The following is a 23,517-nucleotide window of genomic DNA, read 5'->3' on the forward strand; positions in this document are numbered from 1 at the left end:
ACATGTGTGTGCGTGCGTGTGTGTGTGTGTGTACCAGCGGGGGAGGCTTGCAGGGTACGTCCTGTGGAAGGTAAACTGGCTCCACATCCGACAGCTGTACAGGCCACCAGCACAAAGCTATAGTCTGTGCATGGCTGCAAACCTGTAGCACACAGACATGAATGAATAAAGGCTGAAAAAGATCACAAAGGACAAATCTAACACGTCTGAACACACGCAGGGTGGAAATCACACACATGAGTACTATGTTCAATAAACTACGCAGATGGCGGAGGGATACGCAGTAAACATGACAGGATAAAGAGGAACACAACAACAAAATGGCTTAAAAAGTAAAAGAGAAGGAGGAAAGCTCGCCCGACCCGTATCACTCGCTCTGTTCCCAACCTTTCTCTCTCTCTCTATCCATTACACTCTCCCTCCCTCTGTTCTTTCCACAGTCTCTCAACGGATGGATCCATATCTGTCGGTGTTAAATTATGCATGCCATAACTCAATAATGAAACAACGTAAAGATGGGCAGCCGCGGAACTGACATGGGATAGGACTGGTATAACGCTGTAATGTCATCAGCTTTTGATCTATGATAATTATGATACCTCGGTATGCGTTTAGGCTACAGCGTCCAGACATGATTTATTTATAGGCACCTGCCACGCAGTCTAAAAGAAATCACACAGAGACTGAGTGGTCCTTTAACTGCAACCACAGGAAATCAGGTTTTGGTGTTAAATTTGACTTTTTATCGTAAGATTTAAATTCTGAAGTTACTAAAAATCCTTCATGTCCCCCAAACAAAGTTAGAACCACTTTCTGGTGACTGACAGCCTCTGTTTCAGAAATATTTTCTGCCTGGTTCTAGATATAAGGTGGACGGAAGAGGATGAATGAATGAATGCAAATCCTTAATGTTGTCATGGGGGCTGACTGGAAGTTTTATGGTCATTCACTTAGCTGACAGGATACAACAGTGTGCAAATCAAATTCAAAGGGAAATGAAAGAACTAAAACGACTTTATTTCAAAAGGATGACTGCAAAAACAGGCCTTGGCACTGCATAATACAGTGTGTTGAACATTCTCTATATCTGCACTATTTCACATGAAGCAATGCATAATTTACAACATTAATGATTGAGGATAAATATACACAATATGAAAATATTCTAATTTCCAGAAACATTTAGATATTTTTTTTCATACCGCCTAATGTTTTATTATAACATAAATTATGACTCAAAAAAAAAATGATGGTGTTTAACAGAAAGCAAGATATTATTATACATTATATCTTTTTTTCTTTTCACATGAAAGTAAATTTAATGCTTACTCAAAGGCAGGAGCAGATGTGAGACAAGATTTAATGGCACTGATGTTATAAACGAGTTACCACGCCCATAATTTAGTAAAATAAATAAATAAATAAATAAAATAAAAATACAATACCTGTCAAATAATATCTCTATGATATAATTAAGCTAATAATCTAAATTGTCTATTGGTGTTTCCAGCTGTGTATATTTGGTGGCTGAGGGATGGAGAGGGACACCCTGCTGTGTGTCTCAGCTGCTGTATGCATGCCAGCCCCCCCCATGTTGACCGTAGAGAACATGTGCATCAACCACACATACACATACACATACACACACACACACACACACACACACACAAATGCACAGCGGAGTGCTTCACCACGGTTTCCTCACGTCTCTTTCTACTGCTCAGCCTGCTTAACATGCTTTGCAGCCTGCCATGCTTAACCCATCCTCTGATCAATGTGTGTGTGTGTGTGTATGTGTGTGCGTGTGTGCAAATGTTCTCCCGATGTTGCCCTGTGTTTGGGTTAAATAAAGGAAATCTGCCAGCCATACAAAAGTACTATGGTTGAAGCGTAAGGCTCTGTTACACTATTTAACTGTGCAACTAAGCGTGTGTATATGCATGTGTGCACTCTAGCATAGTAAATGATATCTACACTGCAACTGATGCCATTTGTTGCAACACTGAATAAAGCAGTAACCTTCCACTACATTTTCCTACATACGGACAGACAGAGTGTCCCTGGAGGAGACAGAAGGAAGCTGAAAACTGAAAAGACGACTGTGTTATAATATTTAACACAGTCCACAAATGGACAACTTTATGAAGACGTGTCTGTTGTTTAAGAACTAATGAAAATGACAAAGAAAGTTAGATGAAATCTGTGTCCATAAACTAAATATTCAAAATGCTTTAAAGTGTTGCCTGTGCCTATTAATTACAGCATGAACTCAGGTCAACCAGCACAGTGGACTGATCAGAGAACACGCTTGTAAAAGTTGATTTATCAGTTCTGCCCTCTATGAAATGAACAAATCTGCAAGAGGAAATGCATCACCTCATTCTCCAACCACTCTGTCTCCTGATGTTTTAAACAGCGACCAGACAAACAGCATTATACCTCCCATTCAACACATGTACATGTGCAATCGAACATAAGGATGCGCGCATGCACGCACGCACGCACACGCACACTCACATATACACACACCTTTGATGTTTCTTGTTGCGTCTCAAATTATCTTCAACACTCAGCCTGAAGAGGGCAGTGTTGGTCTGCTGAAGAAATTACATCATGTCTACTATTGTGTGTGTACGTGTGTGCAACAGAAAGAGAGGGAGAGCGTGCGTGTGTGTGTGCGTGTGTGTGTGCTGCATACCTATATGTGTGCGTACCCATGCATACACATGTGTGCCTATGTGCTTGATTACGGAAAGACAGAGGAAGCTTCAATCATTCTAACAGTGATCACCGGGAAGTGAAAAACGGGCGGAGGGTGTTTTGCTGTGAGCAGCCAGCGGTGAGACAAGGCAGTAACTGTCATCTAAGAGCTGGACACAGTGGAGACCGGTGTGTGTGTGTGTGTGTGTGTGTGTGTGTGTGTGTGTGTGTGTGTGTGTGTTTGTGCAAGACGGGGAGAGAAACAGAAAAAGAAACTATGGCAGTAAGACAGAGAAAAGAGTTGGTGCTTACATTCAAGTAAAGAGTCAAACAGAGAGGCTGTGCATGTGAGAAAGACAACAAACGAGAGACGGGACTATGAGACTGTTGTGGATTTGTGTGTGTGTGTGTGTGTGTGTGTGTGGTGCAGTAATAACTGATTTAAAACAGCATTTTATTGACAGGTTGCCATTCCCTGTTTGCATTAGAGAATATAATAGGATGATGGGCGCAGGCCGCAATACCATGCCAGATACCTGATACACCACACCACAGACAGAGAAAGAGAGAGATGGTGAAGTGAAAGGAAAGAGGGAGAGAAGGTGGGAAATCCATGCAGGAGAATAAGAGAAGAGAGAAATATGAGGACAGCTGAGAAAGACACGAAAGAGGGTAAAATGGAAAGATGAGGGAAAGAGAAGAAAGAGAGGGGCGGTACGATGAAGTCAGGAGAGGGAGTAGAAATGTTGAGGAAAGAAACAAGCAAGAAAATTAAAAAGAGGGAGAGAGAGAGAAGGAGAGAGAAGGGAGGGAGGGAGGGAGAGAGAAAGAGAGAGAGAGAGAGAGAGAGAGAGAGAGAGAGAGAGAGAGAGAGAGAGAGAGTGGAGAGCTTTGATAACACCTCTCCTAAATAATTAAGAGTTTGACTTCCTGTCTGTGGCTCCCTAATGCAGAGACCGTCTGGGATGGAACAATGAGATCAGGTTCACACAGACACAGATACATACACACACACATACACACACACACACACACACACACACACACACACACACACACACACACACACACACACATAGATCACACAAGGCAAGTAACCCTGCAGGTAAAACTTATTGTACAGTACATATGCACATGAAACAGGCACATTAAAATACAAACACATACACACACACACACGCACGCACGCACGCACGCACGCACGCACGCACGCACGCACGCACGCACGCACACACAAATCTCAGTGTGGAAGACGAGTCCAGAAAGTTAAGAGGGAATGAGATATGAATGAGTCCCTTTGGAAGAATCTCTACAGGTTTTACATACAGATCTTTTCCTTTGTGATTACTTTGTTTACATTAACATTTCTTTATTTCAGTGAAACAGCAGAATGTTAAAAAGCTGCATTTCTCAGCTGAAGAACAACTTGAGGCCTAAGCAGGAGAGACGATTCAGGCAGGATCGACTCAGCTGAGTAACATGTGGGATCCACAATACGTCAGAGAACATCCTTCTTTACCACCAGCTCTCCCACTGAGGTCCACCTTTTTACTGCAAGCCCGAAAGCCTAAAGGTTAGAGGCAGACTTCAGGAGGAGCATACAGGGAACAGCTTTAACTGGTTGATGAAAGGCTCTTTCTTTCTCATGAGAGACAGATTCAGGACTGAAACCTGAAAAGAAAAGTTCGTGTCTCTCTCCTCTCTGCTCTCCCCGTGTCTACATGCCCCTACCTATAGCAGGGACCAATCAGAGCAGGGGCTAAGAAGGAAACACATTAATAAATAAAAGAACATACTCTATTCCCTGCTGTTCTGAATTAATAATGAGCCTACAAAAGACCAATTAAACACATGATTAATGCCATAATCTATATAATTGCAGGCAATAATTCATTGTGAGCTAATGATAGCAATACTTAATATCGATTCACATGGGGTGTCTTTGTACAGTAGTGCTTAATTCTTTCTATGAAGTGTCACTTTGCAGAACTGCTAAAACTGCTATTAATAAGAGACTATTTCTCGCTTTTCCTAAGGCAAATCATTGATAAACAGGAAATGGTAGAAGCCACAAATTTGTTTTTATAATTTTACATTGTGGCATCACAGAGGCCGATGCTTAATTTGGTCATTTTCAGTCTAACAGTGGAAACCAGAGAGAAGCTACAGCACTACTCGATTTGGAGCATTGATTTTATGATTTCAGAGAAATGGTTCAGGACTTATTGAAGCTCCACTCTCCCACAGTGGTGGAAAGTGACAGTGTACATTAACTCAAGTACTGCACTTATACACAATTGTACTTACTTACTTTTAATTTTACTTTTACTCCACTAAAATTCAGACGCAAATATTGTACTTTTCACTCCACTACATTTATTTGACAACTTAAGTCATCAGTTCATTAACAGATTTAGTTTAATAATACAAAATACAATCAGCACATAAATCAAGATGTAATATTTCTATAATATGTACACCATGTGAAACTATGTCTAATGGCTTAACAGTCTACAACACTGTATTTTTCTGTCTTTATTAAAAAGCAACAGGTATTCTGGGCGAAAATACTATTTCCTAATTTAAAATAATGGTACAATTAATATTATGTTTATCATTACATGAGTGTATATTTCTTGATACATTAGTGACCCAAGTGATTTTGATAGAAAATACTCCACCAGATTAAATAAGTTACAACACTGCAAAAGTGACTCAGTCTAAAATCAACATTTTCGTGGAGAAACAAAGCACATTTCTCCATCTTCTGTTTTTTTGAATGAGTGAGTGCGTGAGCTCTTTGAGTGTCTGTGACAGCGGTGAGAAGCGTCAGAGAGATGCAGAGAAGATGAATAACGGCGTATTAAACATTAAGGATGAGGGAGTAGCACAGCAATTATTTCTGTTCATATTTCACTGAAAACACTTAGATACATCCATCCATCTTTTCATCTGTCCCACTCCTTCTTCCTTTTCTCCTTCACCCTCTTCAGCACCTTCGCTCCCTCGGTTTGTGTCATTTCTTCTCTCTCCCTCTTTATTTGACTGTACTGTTGAGGTTATTCCCCACCTCACTCTCCCGCTCTGCTGCTCCCTCTCTGTTTCACTTTTTACTGGGCTGTGTTTGTATTTCAATTTGTAGGTGCACATGATCGTATGAAACAGTTTCAACAGCTGGGATTTTGTACTTATTCATTGACATACATACAGTATGAAGAGGAGCACTTGAGTCTGGATATGTACTATATACCATATGAGTATGTGTGACTGCATGTGGATGAGTATGCAACAGAGCAAAAGACAGACACAGAATAAGACATAAAAAATACTGTCTAAAACAGTATTAATATGGTTGTTAAGTTTCTATCAAATGTAATTATTATTCATGTATCTTCTGAGAATGAAAACCAAAGCCTTTTTTTACAGTTTATAAGGATATATACTGTAGAGTACGGTTGGTCTGAGCTGCAGGACAACTCAACGCTTTTTGAATTAATCAGTAGTGGCCATAAAAGTTGATCTCTGTCTGATCCTTTGTTACTGTAAAACACTGTGATTCAGTATGTATGCTGTCAAATCACAGCACTGTGATACATTAAAATACAGGAAGCTTCTTCTGACGGGTACATGTGTTGTTACATAGAGAGAATCGAGAGAGATAATGGGAGAGAGAGAGACTGCCCCAGTAGTGATTTTGGCTGAATACGCAGGGTTTTCCAGTGTCTCACTGGGGGACAGGGGAATTTCACACACGCATGCTGGTTGCTTACACTGGCACATGGGGCTGGTACAGTATTACAGCACATTACCATCTCTATTTGGCATTGTTTGCTTTGCCTCATGCCTACACATATAAACACACATGCTCGTGCGCACACAACTCCTGACCATACAAGCCAACCACAGGCACCATGGGACTAGTCTATTGGCTACTGGCAAAGCCGATGCTTGGTCTGAGTCCAAGACAGAGCAGAGAGGAATGCTGTGAAGGGAAATGCCACTGAATTTCAGCTTCAAAAGATGTCAGCACTTGGTTCTTATACGTCTAAATGTAATACATACAAATGAAATCTGCTTTTAAACACTTTAAATCTAAAGTTAGTTTAACTGTTCCACTTACAGAACTAAGTAAATATGTCAACTGTGATTATATTCTATTGGTATTTGCGTCTTTAAAATGCTGTTTTTTAGACAAACGTTGCTTCATGCAGGTGTTTGTGTCGGCATGTGTGAGTGTGTGTGTGTGTGTGTGTGTGTGTGCGTTGTGACTGATGGCGGTGGGCCAGCAACACAGCTCCTCCTCAGGGTAGATAAAACAAGACCCACAAATCACCCAGTCCTGACATCACCGTGTTTCTGTGCAGATCTACAATACTAAGACAAGCACACACACTTTACTTTTTGAGTGTTTGTGAGAGCACTGGGCCTCACACTGCTTGTTGTGTGCTGTTTGTGTAGTTACATTTGTGTTTTTCCGCCATGTGTTTATTTTAGGTATGCGAACCTGAGCTGATGCGCTTGTCAACTATGTTTGAGTGTGTTCTGTTTAAGGGGCTGGGCCTGAGAGAGTGTGGCGGGAATCAGGTGTCATTAGATGGTTGGCTTCCAGAAACCAGCATACATAAATAAGTGCATGACAAAGGGAAAAAAACAGAAGAGGAGGAGGAGAGAGGGGGGTGGGGGGAGGTAAGAAGGAGGGGGGTAAAGGAGAAGAGGAGGAGAAGAATGGAGATGATTCAGTGGTGACAAAGGAAAGGAGCAGAATATCTGGAGTCTGAGGTGAGGAGGTGAGAAGGCGGGGAAAGAAGTGAGAGGTGCAGGAACGGGAGGAGGAGAGGAAGAAATGAGAGAAGAGAGAAAAAAGGGATACAGAAGGAAGGGCAGTCAGAAGAGGAGGAGAGAACAGGAACAGGAGACAGGAGGAGGAGGGAATGAGAGTTGAGGAAAATCTTACCAGTCACAGTGTAATTTCTGGGCCCACTGTTGTGTGTAAATATGGTTCCGACAGCAGTCTGGTTCAGGTGGTACCGCTGTATGACTCCACTGGGACGAGTGGGTTCAGACCATGTCACATGGAGGGAGGAGGGGCTTAAAGCTGTTACCACCGGAGGCTGCACGCCCTCTGGGACTCCCCGGACTGTCACTGCTACCACCTAAACACACACATACACAGAGGCACAGAAACACACACACACACACAGATACAAACAGAAGAAAACGCACATAAGAAATACAACATATAACACATTTCCAGTATTTTACAGACTGTAAAAGGTGTGGATAACAGATGGATTTCTGCTGTGATCATTTATGAATGTAATTAACACGATCACAACCCAATAAAAAACTGCATCCACATTCAGGGCTTCTCTTTCTAAAGCAATAACGACCTCGTTGACAGCAGAGAAAGACATTTGTTGGTGACTTAATTTATTTCCAAAAAAATATAACAGAAAGATGAGTAAAATGCGGACAGCAACACATTTTTATGTTCAAACCTAACCTGGCAAATACAGACAAAAGTTTTGAGTGAGCGTCTTATTGTAGATTCCTTGTGTTGTATCCGTGGGCCCCTGTGAACGCTGGGTGAATGTGGAGACCACAGAATCACAGGGCAATCTGCTGCTAATGGCAACGGGGATATCCTGCCTTAATAGACTGTCACTAGCACTTCCCCCACCTGTCCCACACAGTGCTATGCAATTAGAACACTGCTACTACAACTAAGGAGACACACACACGTGCACACACATAAACACACACCCAGGTGTGTGCAGGTACACACACGCAAACACAACCGGGTTGAAGAGAGGAAACAGCAAAGGAGGCAGAGAAGAAGAAGACAATAAGGAAGACGCAGGGAAAGTGCAGCATCAATCAGTGAGTGCTTCAGTGTGCTGTTAGCTTAGATGTCTGTCAAGAATTTGCTCAAATGTGAAGAAAATAAATAACTACCTCTGTGGTTGCATGTGTAGTCTAGTGTACAAGAGTAAACTTTACGTTTGCTTAATTTTGCTTTTGTGGAAATGCGAAAATTGCAGGACTTCCACATGCGAATACAGTGACAGAGACATTACAACTCCAACAATTCAAATGACATAACATAGCTGCTTACATTTCACAAACATCTAATAACAAGCTGTATACATGAAAGGATGCCTCACTGAGACACTCTTTATCTAACCTTTCTTTCTGTATACAACACAGACAAATGGGATTGTGGGAGACATACAGAAAAGAGAGAAAGGGACATCACTGACACCAGATGACAGTTGTTGTAAAAGTGAAACTGGTGTTTGGACGCTGGGAAGGAGCGAGGATGACAGAGGCTAAGAAAGGAAAGAGACGACAGTTGGGAGAAAGTGAAGAGTGTGGCGTTAAGATCAGGGGAATGACAGCGGACAGAGAGCACAGAGAGCAGGACAAAAGGATTCGAAGACAGAGGAGGACCAATCGCTCTTCCACCCTCTCTAAGTGACCAACCATATTAGATCAGCACCTTCTGTTGTCACAGCAGGTGTGCGTTTGTGTGCGCCTGTGTTTGTTTGTCTCTGCCTGTGTGTGTGTGTGTATGTGAGGGGGCTGATGCCAGGTAATTGCAGTGGTGTATTAGGTTAGCCCAAGTTATCCCATAATTGGGACTGTTTGGCCAATTTTCACTGGTGTACAAACTAATCCAACTCACCCTCAACCCTTTCCACCCTCTGCTCAAAGTGTGTGTGTGTGTGCTTGTTTGTGTGAACGTGTGTGTGTGCGTGTGTGTGTGTGTGTGTGTGTGTGTGTGAGAGAGAGAGAGAGAGGGAGAGAGAGAGGTAGACAAGAGAGAACATGGAAGACAGAGACTGTAAGGCTTTAGGAGGTTATGTGCATGTATACAGAGTCCTCCTGTTGGTCATGTACTTCTCAGCTAAATGGAAACAAGTTTCCAGCTTGTATAATCTACGAGGAGGAATGTTTTTGCTGTGAGGGTTCATGTTGGTGCATCATTTCCATCAGGCTGTTGGCTTTATTCTGGTAATTTTATGTAAAATGCAAAGTGCACATTTCAGGTGTGTATACTAGGGCTGGGTGGACATAACGACACAACAGTCTCACAAGTCTAACAAGTTCTTATCTCCTGCGTTCGAAATCGATGGCAAATGGCAAAAGCTGATTTTGTAAATGTTAGTTAATAACATGACGAGACAAACTTCAAGTACACTGTGACTTTCTATGTTGTCATTCAGAGACTAACGTAAGAGGAGCAGAGTAGCGATCAGCAGTGACAAACGAGACCAGGTGACCAACACACACTGCAGTATTAAACAACTTAAACCAACAGTGGTGAACCCTACCGAGTGTACACTGCCCAGCATGACATAGTTGAGAATTAAAGTAAATGAGAGAAAGAACCAGATCTTAACATCTCTTTCTACAGAAACAACAGCTAAATGTTGAACTGGACTTTTTGTCAGGTGGCCAGGAACATGGCTACAATGAAATCTTATGCTCATTACTCAATTGCTGTTTTTTGCACTAGATGTGTAAACAGTTATTTGCCAGCACGTTGTCCTCTTTGCCTTGATAAGCTGATAGTATTCTGGACTGTGCTGTGAATAGTCTTCCTGTTTCCTTGTGTTCACATATCTTTTAATGCAGCTTTAAAATAAATGTACAGGTTGTTTCTCTCAGGGTCGAGCACTTTACTCAGGCTGCACTCTTTGCACGGCTTCTGGCTGCTCTGGCTGCTAAAAAGTTACAACATGATGACAACCATAAACACACACTGGTGGTTACTTACAAGTGCCAGCCCAATCATCAGTATCTACACTCGTATGTACTCACTTTGAAGGTGTGAGAACAAAGCCAGACTAATATGAGAGAGAAACTGAGGGTGCTCATGTGCTCTCACTGTAGCACATTTGCAAACACTGAATCAGTCTGTCCTACATCCATCAATTTCATTTTCATCCATGTCATCCCCAGCATTCATTTATTGCATGCATTAATCCATCCATCATCTATTTACCCATCAACCCCTCACAACCAGTTCAACCACCTCCACCTCACCCCTCCAGTGACACATCTACACGCTGTGTCTTTACGTAAGAATGTGCTAATCAAAATAATGAGATGTTAAATTAGCTTAAAAAAAGCCCGAAAGACAGTTTTCAACGTGAGCTTTCATCACCTCTAAGCCGGGGAAATTAATTGTTGTGGTGATATCAGCTCGGCTACAGCCAGAGAGATAGCAGGGGGAGTTCTGTGTGAAGCTATTATGGACGCTATCACAAACATCAGGTAGGCTCAGCAAATCCAGAGCCTCGCATACAGGGGGAGAGCGGAAACACGGCTAAATAAAAACTTGTTCCGACGTGGGAACAGTACAGAGTTCACACAGTGTGGAAACATCACACACTGTAATTTCTTAACAACAAAGGTCAAACACAGCTTTAGAATTTGTAAAATATCACTTGCAGAACGACTGAGCGCCTGAATTACGATGTAAACAACGTTTGGAAATCAGCATCTGAGGAGGCTTTTACAGGAGGGGAAAAGGGCATTTCGCCGAAAGGCCACCGGATAAACAATGGATCAGATGAGCGGCCAACTGCAGAAGACCACTGCTGCAAGGCTGCTGTCCTAAGTTTACCCAATGTGAAGCAGGGGGCTGCATGTCCAGGCAATTTCTCCTTGACAGAACAAAATTGGAAAAGTGATCTCTGCACACTCCTGCACACTATGAGCTTCGTATTGGCTGATTTTTGTTTCGTCAACGGATTAACAACCAACATATGGACTTTGTCAAAGCAATGTTCTCTCTAATTTCTCTCTCTTTCAAACACACAATTTATTCTCCTTTAAGGTTCATCCTAAATTAAAGGAGGGAACTAAACTACACAGTAAAGTGGTGCTTAGTTCAGTGAAGCTCAGTCCATCTTTGGAGGAGCCGTTAGATAATCACACAGGGATAATGACTTCATGAAATATGGTGCTACAACAGAGTACAGTTTTGGAAAACTGTAAGTGTGCGTGCGTGTGCGTGTGTGTTGGTGTGTGAAAGACAAAGCTCTACATAGAGGCCACAGTGTAGGAATCAACAGAACAGACATTCCCTTTCCAAGATGGGACAATCAGTATTATTTTACTGTCTGTTTGAACAAACTACAATACATCAACGGAGCATAACAAGTGTTGCTTAACAGTGCCAGTCACTAACTGATTACCTCAATAGCAGCTGCTGAGATTTCAAGCTTTAAGAATGCCAGACCATTTCTGTGTATTTGCTTTGAATGCTCCAAACTCCCAGCACCCCCTGAATGTCAGACTCCTAAAATCTCCAATATCCAGTTTGCAGGATCACATATGAAAGTGTCCCAAATGAGAACTGAAAAAAATCAGATGCCATATGATTTGTGCTGTTCAAACTGTCATGACAAAACAAAAGACAAATCTGAGTCAAATTTGAACAAAAAGATCAGATTTGGGCAACTTGTGCCAGCAGTCTACTGAGCTGCTGAATACAGTGATGCAACACAGAAAGCAAAAGTGTAATAGAGCTGACACAAACACACATGTTGTCCTACCTGTGTACTGTCAGTACAGCCAGCGCGGTTACAGACCCTCAGCTGGTAATTGTATTCCTGGAAAGGCCTGATCCCACCCACATCAGTGAAACTGTTCTCATCACCGCGGTAACGTTCTTGTCCATCCCGCAGTATTACATAGTGTGTGATGTCCCCTGATAAAGTGAAAAAGGTGCTTTAATGTTTGATAGTCAATCTTACTATTTCAAAGACATAACACATCTGAACCACATCTACACAGAAGGGGATTTACACACACACACCATTAGGCCTGGCAGGTGCGTGCCACTGCAGCTGGATGATGTCATCTCGTTCACGTAAGCGACTCCAGCGGGGTGGTGCCACACCCCATGGCTTGTCTTCACTGGTCGTCACTGTTGCAACAGGACTGGAGCCTCGTCCAAAGCTGTTCCAGCCCCTCACTCTGTACTCGTAGGTGGTGAAAGGCTCCAGCTCAGAGTCTATTAGAGAAGGGGAGCAAGGGAGACAGAAAAGTAAATGAAGGGGGAGTGCAAGAAAATCATCAACAAATGACAGTACGATTGTCAATACACTGGTTAACAAATATATCATTGATTCAACATTTAAGTTTTTACATGTGGTTAACTCTTGAAGTGCACACATGGTATAAACTCTCATTCCAGCATGGGAACAATCATGTTGTAAGTTTTTTGCAAGTTCTATCTGAAGCAGTGAATAATAATAAAAATAATAAAATGAAAAATCTGTGGGGATTGACGAAAAGAGACTTCTTCCCTTTTTGGTTAATGTAAATATCCAAATATGATGCTTAAAAACCTATTACCTAAGACCTATTTAAAGGCTGTGTGAAGCAAAATAACTCTTAATTATGTGACCCTTTGTAGAACGTGCAGAGTATATACCATTTATGACACATACGGCAGATACGTTAATCTAAAATAACGTGCAGTAACAATGGTTCCATCCTGAAAATGTGTGTTCTGGGAGTTGCACTGCCAATGTAAGCTGACGTTGTATGAACATATACAAAATATATGCCCTATCCCTGATGCACAGATGTAAACATCAGGCCATGACTGAAGCATTCTGGGAGACATGTTGTGAAAACCCTTCTGGTATAGATAGAGGAGGATACTATATATATAGACAGATGCACTTGCATACACTCACATACACGTTCATTATTTTTAGGAGTGCTAAGGGACTGCTGCTTTAAATGAGACCACGTTTTAACCGCCAGTCCGGGCCTCTTGTCTTTACTACTGTGATAACTGAAGCAACAAAAACGCACACCGTGATACATGCATGTAAATAAAACCCTGAATATGTGTGCATAGACACGTGCCTAAAAACTGAGTTTCTGTGTTTGATTAAGAACTAATTCCCAAAAGTATGAACATAAATTGGGACGTGGACAATACAGTATACAGTATATTTATAGCACTCATTACACATGTGGAGCTATCTGTGTGTGATCAACCTTACGTTTTTTCCCGGAGAAGAAGAGCATGATACCCTGTGTGTGTGACTGTGTGTGTGCGTATGTGTGTGCATGAGAAACATCTGGTGTATGGTGGGTGGCGACAGCTTTATGTGCCTCTGCCCAGATGGTGTCACAGCATTACCTAGAAACTCTTATCCTAACCGCCCCATGCCACACACACACCCACACAAACACAAAGTAAAAGAAACACATACACAGACGCAGATTCACTGCAGAGGCACACTTACACAGTAACTAACCGGACACTAACACACACAAAACGCATGTAGTTATTACTCCACAACCACCCATACACACAGTAACACCCACAACCACAATTAGTCTTGATTTAACAGACGTAACTACCCATATAAATAATGTGTGGACACACTGGAAATCTGGACACACACGCCCACAAACACCAAAACACACACACACAGTCCAACTCCCTTTGGGCTGATAAATAGTAGAGAATGTTGGAATGGCATTTAAACGCCCATCTCTAAGTTTTAATGGCACACAAGTGTACAGCACAGAGAGCGTTACCACGTTACAGCTATCAATGTGCTCCGCAACAGCTGCCTTGGTGCGTGTGTGTCTGTGTGTGTGTGAAAATGTGTGGAAGGGCATCTGTCTCTAAGCCCGTTGATTGCAGCGGCTGACACATTTAGAGCAAATGCAGAATTGGTTTCTGCAGGCTTAAAATTTCTATGAGCGGCGTGCTTCACAGATGGCTATATTCTGCATTAGTTATTCTTCATGGTGGCTTGGAGGATGAAGTGAGAGTCCTAATTTCCTGCAAAGTCACAGGTTAAAAGCAGTGATGCAAATACATTATGAATGGTCAAAATGTTTAAAACCCAAATACATTAGGCGTACAGAGGCATACTGACACCAGACAAAAGATTATGAGATTAAAATACAGTAAAGTAAACTTTAACTGAGATGAAGGGTAATGCTACGAAGTTTATGCATTCAGTTTGTCATCATATTTGAACTGAAACAGCATATAAGAGGAAGCTATGGAACATCTACAGACTTCTTCACTCAGGTAACTTGACTTAAACTACCAGTCGTCACTGCCAAGAGGAAGCAGGTGTTTAATCTGCCTAGCTGCTCAGATCACTCATTGACTCACTGGCAGCTAAAACTTAAGTTTCCAAATGCGACCAAGCCTACATGTCTGATGCAGAATACAGTGAAGAGCGGTGATGGGAAAAGGAGGCTGAACACCATGCTTGAGACTCTCTACCAATCACTAAAAAATACATAATAATACAAAAAGAAACTATGCTAATTACTATGGAATATTATGTGTTTAGTGATTCTTCTAAACTGCAGCCTGTTCTTTCACTGAACACACACAGACAAACACACACTCAATTGCACAGATTACCTGTGTAGGTGTATCTGTTGGCATCTCCACTGTACACAACCTCCTCATGCGACGGGCACAGGCTTCCCTCGAATTGCAGGTTCTCAGCATGTGTGTGACTGTATGCGTCTGCCATTTTGTAAGTGCTATCACTTCTGTTGGTATGTGCAGACAGGCCCATAGTGTTGTTGATGGAAGGTGAGTATGTTGTGGGTGGTGCATCAGGGTGTGTGTGTGCAGACCGGACCCATGTGCAGGCGGTCATAGATGGATCGAGGTCACAGGAGCCACAGTAAGCTGTAGATGCTGCAGCTACGGGACACACAGCGCCCTGCAAACACTGGTGCTGCACAGAAGAAGGAGGGGGAGACAGAGAGAGATGGAGGGAGTGGAGAGGAGAGGAAAGACAGAGATGGGAAGATGGGAATCTTTATTTTCTTTAAGTTATTTGTCTTTATTATTGCACTGTAAAGACAACTACCACAGAAACTCTTTAACTTTACAATTATACTATTTACTACATGTTGCAAGCAAAGATCATAAACTCTGAAGCGTCTCTCAAATAAAATACATGCAGAATGAAGCTTTGTACGTGTTTGTGCATGTGTGTGCTTTGCATGGTCCTTAATGACATCATTAGGGCTAATGAGAATTCCTACCCTTTGTCCCTGTGTGTGTGTCTTTGTTTGTGTGTGTGTGTGTGTGTGCGTGTGTGTGTGTGTGTGTGTGTGTGTGTGTGTGTGTGTGTGTGTGTGTATGCGTGTGCCTGTGTCATGCTGACTTGGGAACACACAAACATCACATGACCCCAGATGATAAATGGAAGATGGTCCAGTCCCCAACTCCTGATGTGACAATGGGTGTGAGTTTGAGAGAGAGAGAGAGAGAGAGAGAGAGAGAGAGAGAGAGGAAGAAAGAGAGACAGAAAGAGAGAAATTCTATCTAACCACCAATATCCACTGGACGTGTAAGCACCAGATCTTTTTTCTGTCAGACTGGCTTGCATTTCTGCAGTGTGGGAGTCATATTATTACCTGTATCTCCTGGCAATTGACAGACATGCCATATCTATAGGTGCATTTCAGTTTTTACTGATTTTCTCTACCTATGGCGAATTCAGTTTTTCTCTTTAATTTATCTTATTACTCCTCTGAGGTAGAAAAGAGAGAAGGAATGCTGTGGTTTTTCTTCCACTAATGTGCACTGTACAGGAAATACAGATACAAAATCCAGATAGGACTAATTAAAATGGACAAAATGTAGCCTCAAGACATTTGTTACCACACTGATCATAAATTGGCTGCCAATGTGTATTCAATTTTGCTTGCAAAACACAAAAAAATGACAGCAAAACAATGCTACCAATATTGGAAATGTGTCTACTGAAGAACAGACTTTTAAAACATGCCCCGGTTTGTAACAAGTCCAGTGGACCTTTAAACCACAGGGAGGAGGTGATGGACAGATGAAAGGTAAAAAAGAAAGTGTGTGGGAGCTGTAGAAACACAACTGATGGTTTAGAGGAGTGTGCTTGACATTTCCTCATCTATAGTACATCGCAGCAAATGCAACATGGTTTACATAGCAGAGAGGATTTCACCATCTTGTGACATAAGTGACACAAACACAGACACACACATTGTCTCACGCACAAACACACCTGTATCAGCAGGCCCGGAGTGGGTCGGTCAGCGCACACGTGTCGCTGGGGGTCATAGCCAATCCCGTTGCAGCATTCCTCTTGCTGACGTATGACCTTTGACCCACAGCACCGCAATGTCACGGTGGCATTGCCAGCAGGGTGCATTGTGGGATATCCGTCACTGCCCACACAGCAGAGAGAGGCTGAAGCGTTGATATACTCCTGAGCACAGCAGACAAAACCTGAGGAGAAGAACAAGACGTGCATCATATTATTGTTTTATATACATATAAATCTTCAGTTGCTGATTTAAACCTTTCACTGTTCATACACAGACTAAAAGGGACTACCGTGTGTTTTAAGTCCCTAATTAATCAGTTCTAACTTCTTGAAATCAAACCTATCCATATAATTCTGGAAGAATTATATTGGTTAATTAAACTGCATTCATAATTTCACTGTGAACAGACTTCATGATTTCAGTGACACTACACCACCTATAACCCAAACGCTTCAGGCACTCCCACAGCACCAAATGCTCTCAAGGACAAGCTTCTGCCGGGCTCCAGGCGTCATCTCTGTTTTTTCCATGCATGCTTACATTTGTACATTCAACAGTTGCAGGCCATCCTCCAATAATAATTATTCAATTATTCTGCCTCTTTCCTCCTCTTACATCTCTTCACCTTTTCTGTGTTTTCTGCTCCCTCTATAACCTCCTTCCCTTCACCCTCCCTTTGTTTCATGTTTCTCTTCTATCCAAAATATCAGGCACAGCTGGACCACACTGACTCTACACTTCCCAAACTCCCTTTTCCTCTCTCTGAACATAAGCAGTATTTAGGCTGCTCTGAATATTAGTGTGCATCTTGTCTTATCAAGTCGTATATACATCCTCTTCTCCTCTTCCCTCCCTCTTCTCCTCCCCTGCATGCTTCTTTCCCTCTCCTGTATTCATCTGGGCGTATGGCAGTAATATTCAGCCTGTGCCGTCGAAAGAGTGCAGGGAGAGAGGAAGTGTGTTTTTCTGAGAGCTGCCATCTCTGACAGTGATAGGTGATGTCTTTCTGCCACCACTTCACCTTCAGCAGCAAGGTGACATTTAAAATACATGCTATCACTCCATTTCCCTGTAAATGCTTTGCAGCTGAATATCATACTTCTTTGCATTCTCCAGCGCTTTGAATTTTCAATCCAAATAACTTGGGAATGATTGACAAATTAAAACTGTTTGAGTGCCTGCAGATTTAAGGCAGAAAGACTTTTTGGAGGAGAAAAGCTAGAGAATCTGTAAAAGTTTGACAAGACTGTGGTTCTAAAAAACTTTACTTTTGGCACAGAATGTCATTCCAGTTAAATGACTACTTGTAACTCTAAAATTTTGTCAAGAAAACCTTGTCAATGTATAAGACAAAAGTTAGATGTCTAAATAAAATATAGAAAACACAGACCCCGATGTCTCCCAACATTTTATATACTAACTAAATGGACCTGTTTCCATTCGGCTTACCTACAGTGTACAGATGTGACACCCGAACATAGGAGAGAAGTTCAGAAGTTCAGTTCGTGCTTGTGTGGGGTAGATTAGGGTTAGGTCACGAACATGAGGGTGAAACAAGAAGGATGCAGAGCAAACATGGTGCCTTCTCTCCAGTGGTCCTTCTAATACCGCTAGTTGAGACAATCTGGTTCCTCTGACTCTGAGCTTAGTTGAGGGTGGGGATGTGTCAAGCTTTGGCCTTGCAATGGATTAGGACTATAATGTCCTGTTAAAATACTGAGTCAGCAAAGTAACCCCCCGCTGTGAGGATGCACTGGAAATACAAATGAGCACGGCACGGCTCGACTAAAATACCATAACTGTGCTGATGGAGAAAGGACAAATTGTATTTTAATGAGAGTCCAATCGTAAAAGCCTCTCATTTGGAATCAGACTGAAATATTGTAAGAACCCCTCCGTCTTTTGTGATTATTTAGTTTGAAGTTAAAATAATCTAACTTTCATGAGCTATTTAGCAAATTTATCCTAACAGTTGATGACATGCTGATCTGTGGCACTATCTACCCCCAGCTGTGTTGCCCATTTTATTTGACAGCAGACATTAAACACTAAGTCATTGCTTTGTATCACGGCCTCGCCCTTTAATGGGGCTGCAGCTAGTTGTGGAGTGATAAATAACTTATTGTTTAACAACCTAATCAGCGTTCACTCTTTGCACACATGAAATGCTGTTAATTTAAGCAATCATTTCACTTTAAGGCCAATAGTGGAGAATGGCACATATTTTCTCCTGTGCTGTTGCAGTGCATTATATCCTCACCGCATCCATCATAGGCAACATGTGACAGGAAAATGCATGTGTATGTGTGTCTGATTGTGTGACATAAAGGCAGTCTGACGGCTAGTAACTCACTTAGCAGCGGCAGCTGTTGCGGAGCGGGGGCTTGGTGGCCAATTCCCCCAGCGCCTTACTTCAGCTTCAATGACGCGCAAATAAACAGCTCAACACTTTTCCAAAATAGCTCCTCTCCACTCATCCCTCGTCCTCTCGGCATCCTCACCTCTACTCCTCCCTTCCATCCGGACACCAGGCCCTCTACCACTCACAATTTTTACTCATTTGCCTCCTTTCCATTTACACTCTAGCAGTCCGAAGGTCTTTGCATGCATCATTCAACGCGGTTCTGTTCAAATTCTCTGCATATCTTGATTTTCTCTAACGTGAAATATGGTCACAATGTCACAACATTGATGTCACAGAGAAGTTGACCTTTGACCTTTTGGATATAGAATGCTATCACGTCGTAAGTTTATCCTATGACACATTGGTGTGAAATTTCTTTCAGAACTGGTGTATGAATTCTTGAATTATGGCTAGAATGTGTTGTCAAAGTGCTCGTTTGTGCCAGATGTAATGAAATTCCTCCAGGCATTCCTGGGATATCACATTCATGAGAAAGGGACAGATGTGACAGATGTGAGATCACTGTGACCTTTGAGCACTGAAATCAAATCAGTTCATCATTGATTCCAAGTGGACGTTTGTGTCAAATTTGAAGAAATTCCCTCTCTGTGTTCTTGAGATATCTTATTGACGAGAATGGGAGTCGTGTACGTACAGACGGGCAACCTGGAAACATGATGAAACAGAAACTGGCGACCTTCTGGGAACCAGGGAAATGCTTCCAAGACATTGTCTTCACCCACATTCTCCACCACACTAAAGTGAAAACAAACTGGGGCTGCTTGGCTCTTACCACCTGAGACATAGTGACCAATTACATGCACTGATACTTAAATTGGGGAATAATGCTGCTCCATTCAAACATCCACCAAAAACAAACACAACAGTAACCATAGCAACCAGTGTAAACAACAGAGCAGGAAGTCCTTGCGGGATACTCCCCCAAAATCTTACCCACAATGCTTAACATCAAAGACACTTAAATCTACCCTGCTAATAAGCATTCATTTAAAGTCATTTAAGCATCCACAAAGCACACGGGTCACACAAACCAAAGCGGTCCCCAACGTACTACCAATCAACAGCATTGTCACTCTACATTGGATTGAATCTTTAGAAAACAGGTTTCCATCCTGACGAGGTCACATTTAGTCACAACCCAGCTCAAGGCTGGACAAAGAAGGGGAGAACACGCATGAGTAGTAACTAAGAATACGTTTATTTTACATAACTGAAAATTTACTTCAGCTAAAAACGAAATGCAACAAAATCAAACAGTGTGGAAGCAGCTGGCTGACTGCCACCAGCTTATATATCTTGTAGAAAGACCAAGTGAGCTGTATTTCTCTCTGACGACCCAACCCCACCCACCAGGCTCCTGGAAGAAGAGGCCTGCTCAGAGGGTCACATTTCCTACATTTCTCTGACCACGACTCTATTTGTTCCTCCTTCGTCACCATCGTTATCGTCTTCCTCTTGTTTCCACCTGCCTCTTTTCCATCTACTTCTCCTTTTCTCTCCATCTCTCTCTCTTCATCCACTCAGTTCATAGGTGCACATCATTTGTTTACTGTTCTGCAGCTAAACTTCACTATTGTATTATCACCCATTCAGCAGAAATCCAATCCCCGTCTTTGTGAGCGTTATCTGTGTATGGGTGTGTGTGACATGCTTGTACATTTGTGTTTACGTTTTGAAACACACACCTCCTGGTTCCTCTATGAGCTGTGTGTTTGTGCATGCGTGTGCATGTGCGTGTATGTGTTGACAACATTTTATCACACACCTCTTGTTTTCTCTCTTGCATCGCAGAATGCTTCAGCCCTAATCTTCAGATTTACGTTGGATTTGCATACATTCGTTAATAGCATCGGGAGCGCTGCGTCAACACAAGGTGCTTAGACAACGTGAATTATTATTAGGGTTTCAGTCATTCCACTTAATGATAAGTCAATATTTAGCCCTGCCAATGAACTACTGATAAAAATGTGTGTTGTGGATTAGGGTTATCCGAGCTCTCTAGGAGACCAAAACCCCTCCACAACTTTAAACAAACCAAACACTTTTAAATACCTGAATATATTACAAGGGGCTTGGCACAAAGTGCAGAGCAAGTGAACACATACACAGCTTGTGTGCAAGCATACCAGCACGCACACGCACACACACACACACACACACACACACACACACACACACACACTCTCACTGAAACAGCTTTCATAGACAGGGACTGGTAAGAGGAAGCACATAAAAACTGATACACAAATTTACAAACGATGCTTTGGACAGTTTTAGCTTCTCACTGATATGTACTTGAGTCTGCATATTTGTTGGCCAAGAAGCTGCTAGAAAAGCAACACTAAATACAGTGCATGTTTGAAATGTGTTTTTGATTTCAGTTTAATCTGATGATATTGGAAATGGATGTCGAAGGCTTTCCAACAGCTTGCATCTTTGAGACAGAAACACAAAAGTAAGTAAGAAATAAAAAGTAAAAAGTGGAGGATATATTCACAAAGCTCAGTGACAAGCTATTTTAACCATCAAAGATATATTTTTAGAGTCATGATAATTTCCACTGAAGTTCTGCTCAATTTCTAGGTCACAACTCTTAAATTAAGTTTGTTTTTATGCATCAAAAAACATCAGCTCTCAACAAAATGTCAATAAATGGTATCATCCACAAAAATCCAGTATTTGTTGGGCTATAGTACACATACCCACAGTCACGGCACGAAGGAGTGTGTGTGTGTGTGTGTGTGTGTGTGTGTGTGTGTGTGTGTGTGTGTGTGTGTGTGTGTGTACACACACGCGCGCACTTTGTGCTCCAGAGGGGCCAGACTATATGTCATGTCGAGAGATGAAATCACAGTGGATTGACTTTCTCACACAGTGCACACTGTTCCCCTGTGGACACACACATGTGGATGTTGGGCCAGCGAGCACACACATAATCAAAGACACACACATACACACCTACTCTTCTCCCAGCTGACTGGTTGTCCTCTTGTCTTTCTGACTTCTTTTTTTTTTTTTTTTTTTTATCTCAACAACATTACCAGCTGGGCATGTGTGTGTGACACAAGTATACTTGTGTGTGCGTGCATCTTTGCACGTATGTGTCTTGAGTTATGTGGTTAAGTGTGTGCGTATGTGTGTGTGTGCTGAGTGTAGGTAAATGCCTTGGTGGCAGTTATATTTTCACCACTCTACAGGGATTCACTAAAAACTGAGAAACAGCAAGCAGCTGTTCATGTGTGTGTTTAAAGTGTCAGTGAGAGAGGGACAGAGGAAGACAAGCGATGAAGACAGAGACGTGATAAAGAAAGGAACAACTAAAAGACTTTGGCAAAGTAATAAAAAAGTTTTGTCTGTTCGCTCATCAAGTACATATCCATCACATGTACTGAGCCACAGAGATTTATGCCTGTAGTTCAAGATAGATGACAAATAGGACTTTTTTTTTTAAATTATAGACAAATAAACATAAAAATGTTTATCCATTATAGACAATGTTAAATGAACATTACATGTTTCACAGCAAACTGACATAGAGAGTCCTGAGTGGATGCATTTATCTCACAGCTGATGCCTCGTTCTTCCAACTATCCAATCCTAACACATTCTGCTCTCGACCCTTCTAGAGACACTGTAGCTGACCACACAGCGACCCATGTCCCGCCTCCTGCAGGTTATCCATCACTGTCATCAATGTGATCTGGTAGTTGGTGAGTTAGGGGTGTGGCAGAGGCCCCATGTAGCACCAGGATGCTCAAAACATGTGCAAGTAGAGGTTCTCTAGCTCTTACATGAGTGTGTAAACGCTTCCAAGCTTTGGGTGCATCTCCAGTGGAGAGAGCATCCTGCTCGGGTGATGGGATGCTCGGTGTCAGAATGAATAACTTTAATTCAAGTGCAACTTTTACCGGAAGACATGAGGCTATGTGAGGCAAAGAAGCATTAGATCACTCAGTCTTTGTTGCCGTTAACAAATTGACAGAACTCAAAAGGGGATGTTTCTAGAAATGACTGAGACACACTGATTTCAATAGTCTGGCTAACTTTTTGTATAATTTTGTTTCAATACATAAAAAAAATCCTTAATTTCACCTGCATCTTTGGAAAACTACAAGAAAGCTTAATACTAAGTTGAAACAAATAAGGACTAGGATCAGCCAACCAAACTGGTTAAGCATAAAGGCTCTTCTGAATAACCTTTGTCATATAACCTTAACACCAGCATGATGTCTGCAGAGGTATGCAGCTGAAATATTCCATCCAGGTATTATTTGCAACTAATA

The 23,517-nt window shown here is 42.0% G+C and overlaps 1 protein-coding gene across 1 annotated transcript in view; it reads right to left on the bottom strand.

The window, feature by feature from the left end:
* The window catches only part of ush2a (Usher syndrome 2A (autosomal recessive, mild)), a 188,615-nt gene that overhangs the window by 37,166 nt on the left and 127,932 nt on the right, over positions 1-23,517 (bottom strand). The window contains exons 63-68 of the mRNA XM_076724631.1: positions 16,767-16,990; positions 15,128-15,452; positions 12,530-12,727; positions 12,267-12,421; positions 7,655-7,853; positions 35-142 (exon numbers count right to left, since the gene is read on the bottom strand). Of these exons, the coding sequence (XP_076580746.1) occupies positions 35-142; positions 7,655-7,853; positions 12,267-12,421; positions 12,530-12,727; positions 15,128-15,452; positions 16,767-16,990 (1,209 nt within the window). The remainder of the gene's footprint in view (positions 1-34; positions 143-7,654; positions 7,854-12,266; positions 12,422-12,529; positions 12,728-15,127; positions 15,453-16,766; positions 16,991-23,517) is intronic.

Source organism: Chaetodon auriga, chromosome 1, assembly GCF_051107435.1.
Source record: "Chaetodon auriga isolate fChaAug3 chromosome 1, fChaAug3.hap1, whole genome shotgun sequence".
Lineage (NCBI taxonomy): Eukaryota > Metazoa > Chordata > Actinopteri > Chaetodontiformes > Chaetodontidae > Chaetodon > Chaetodon auriga.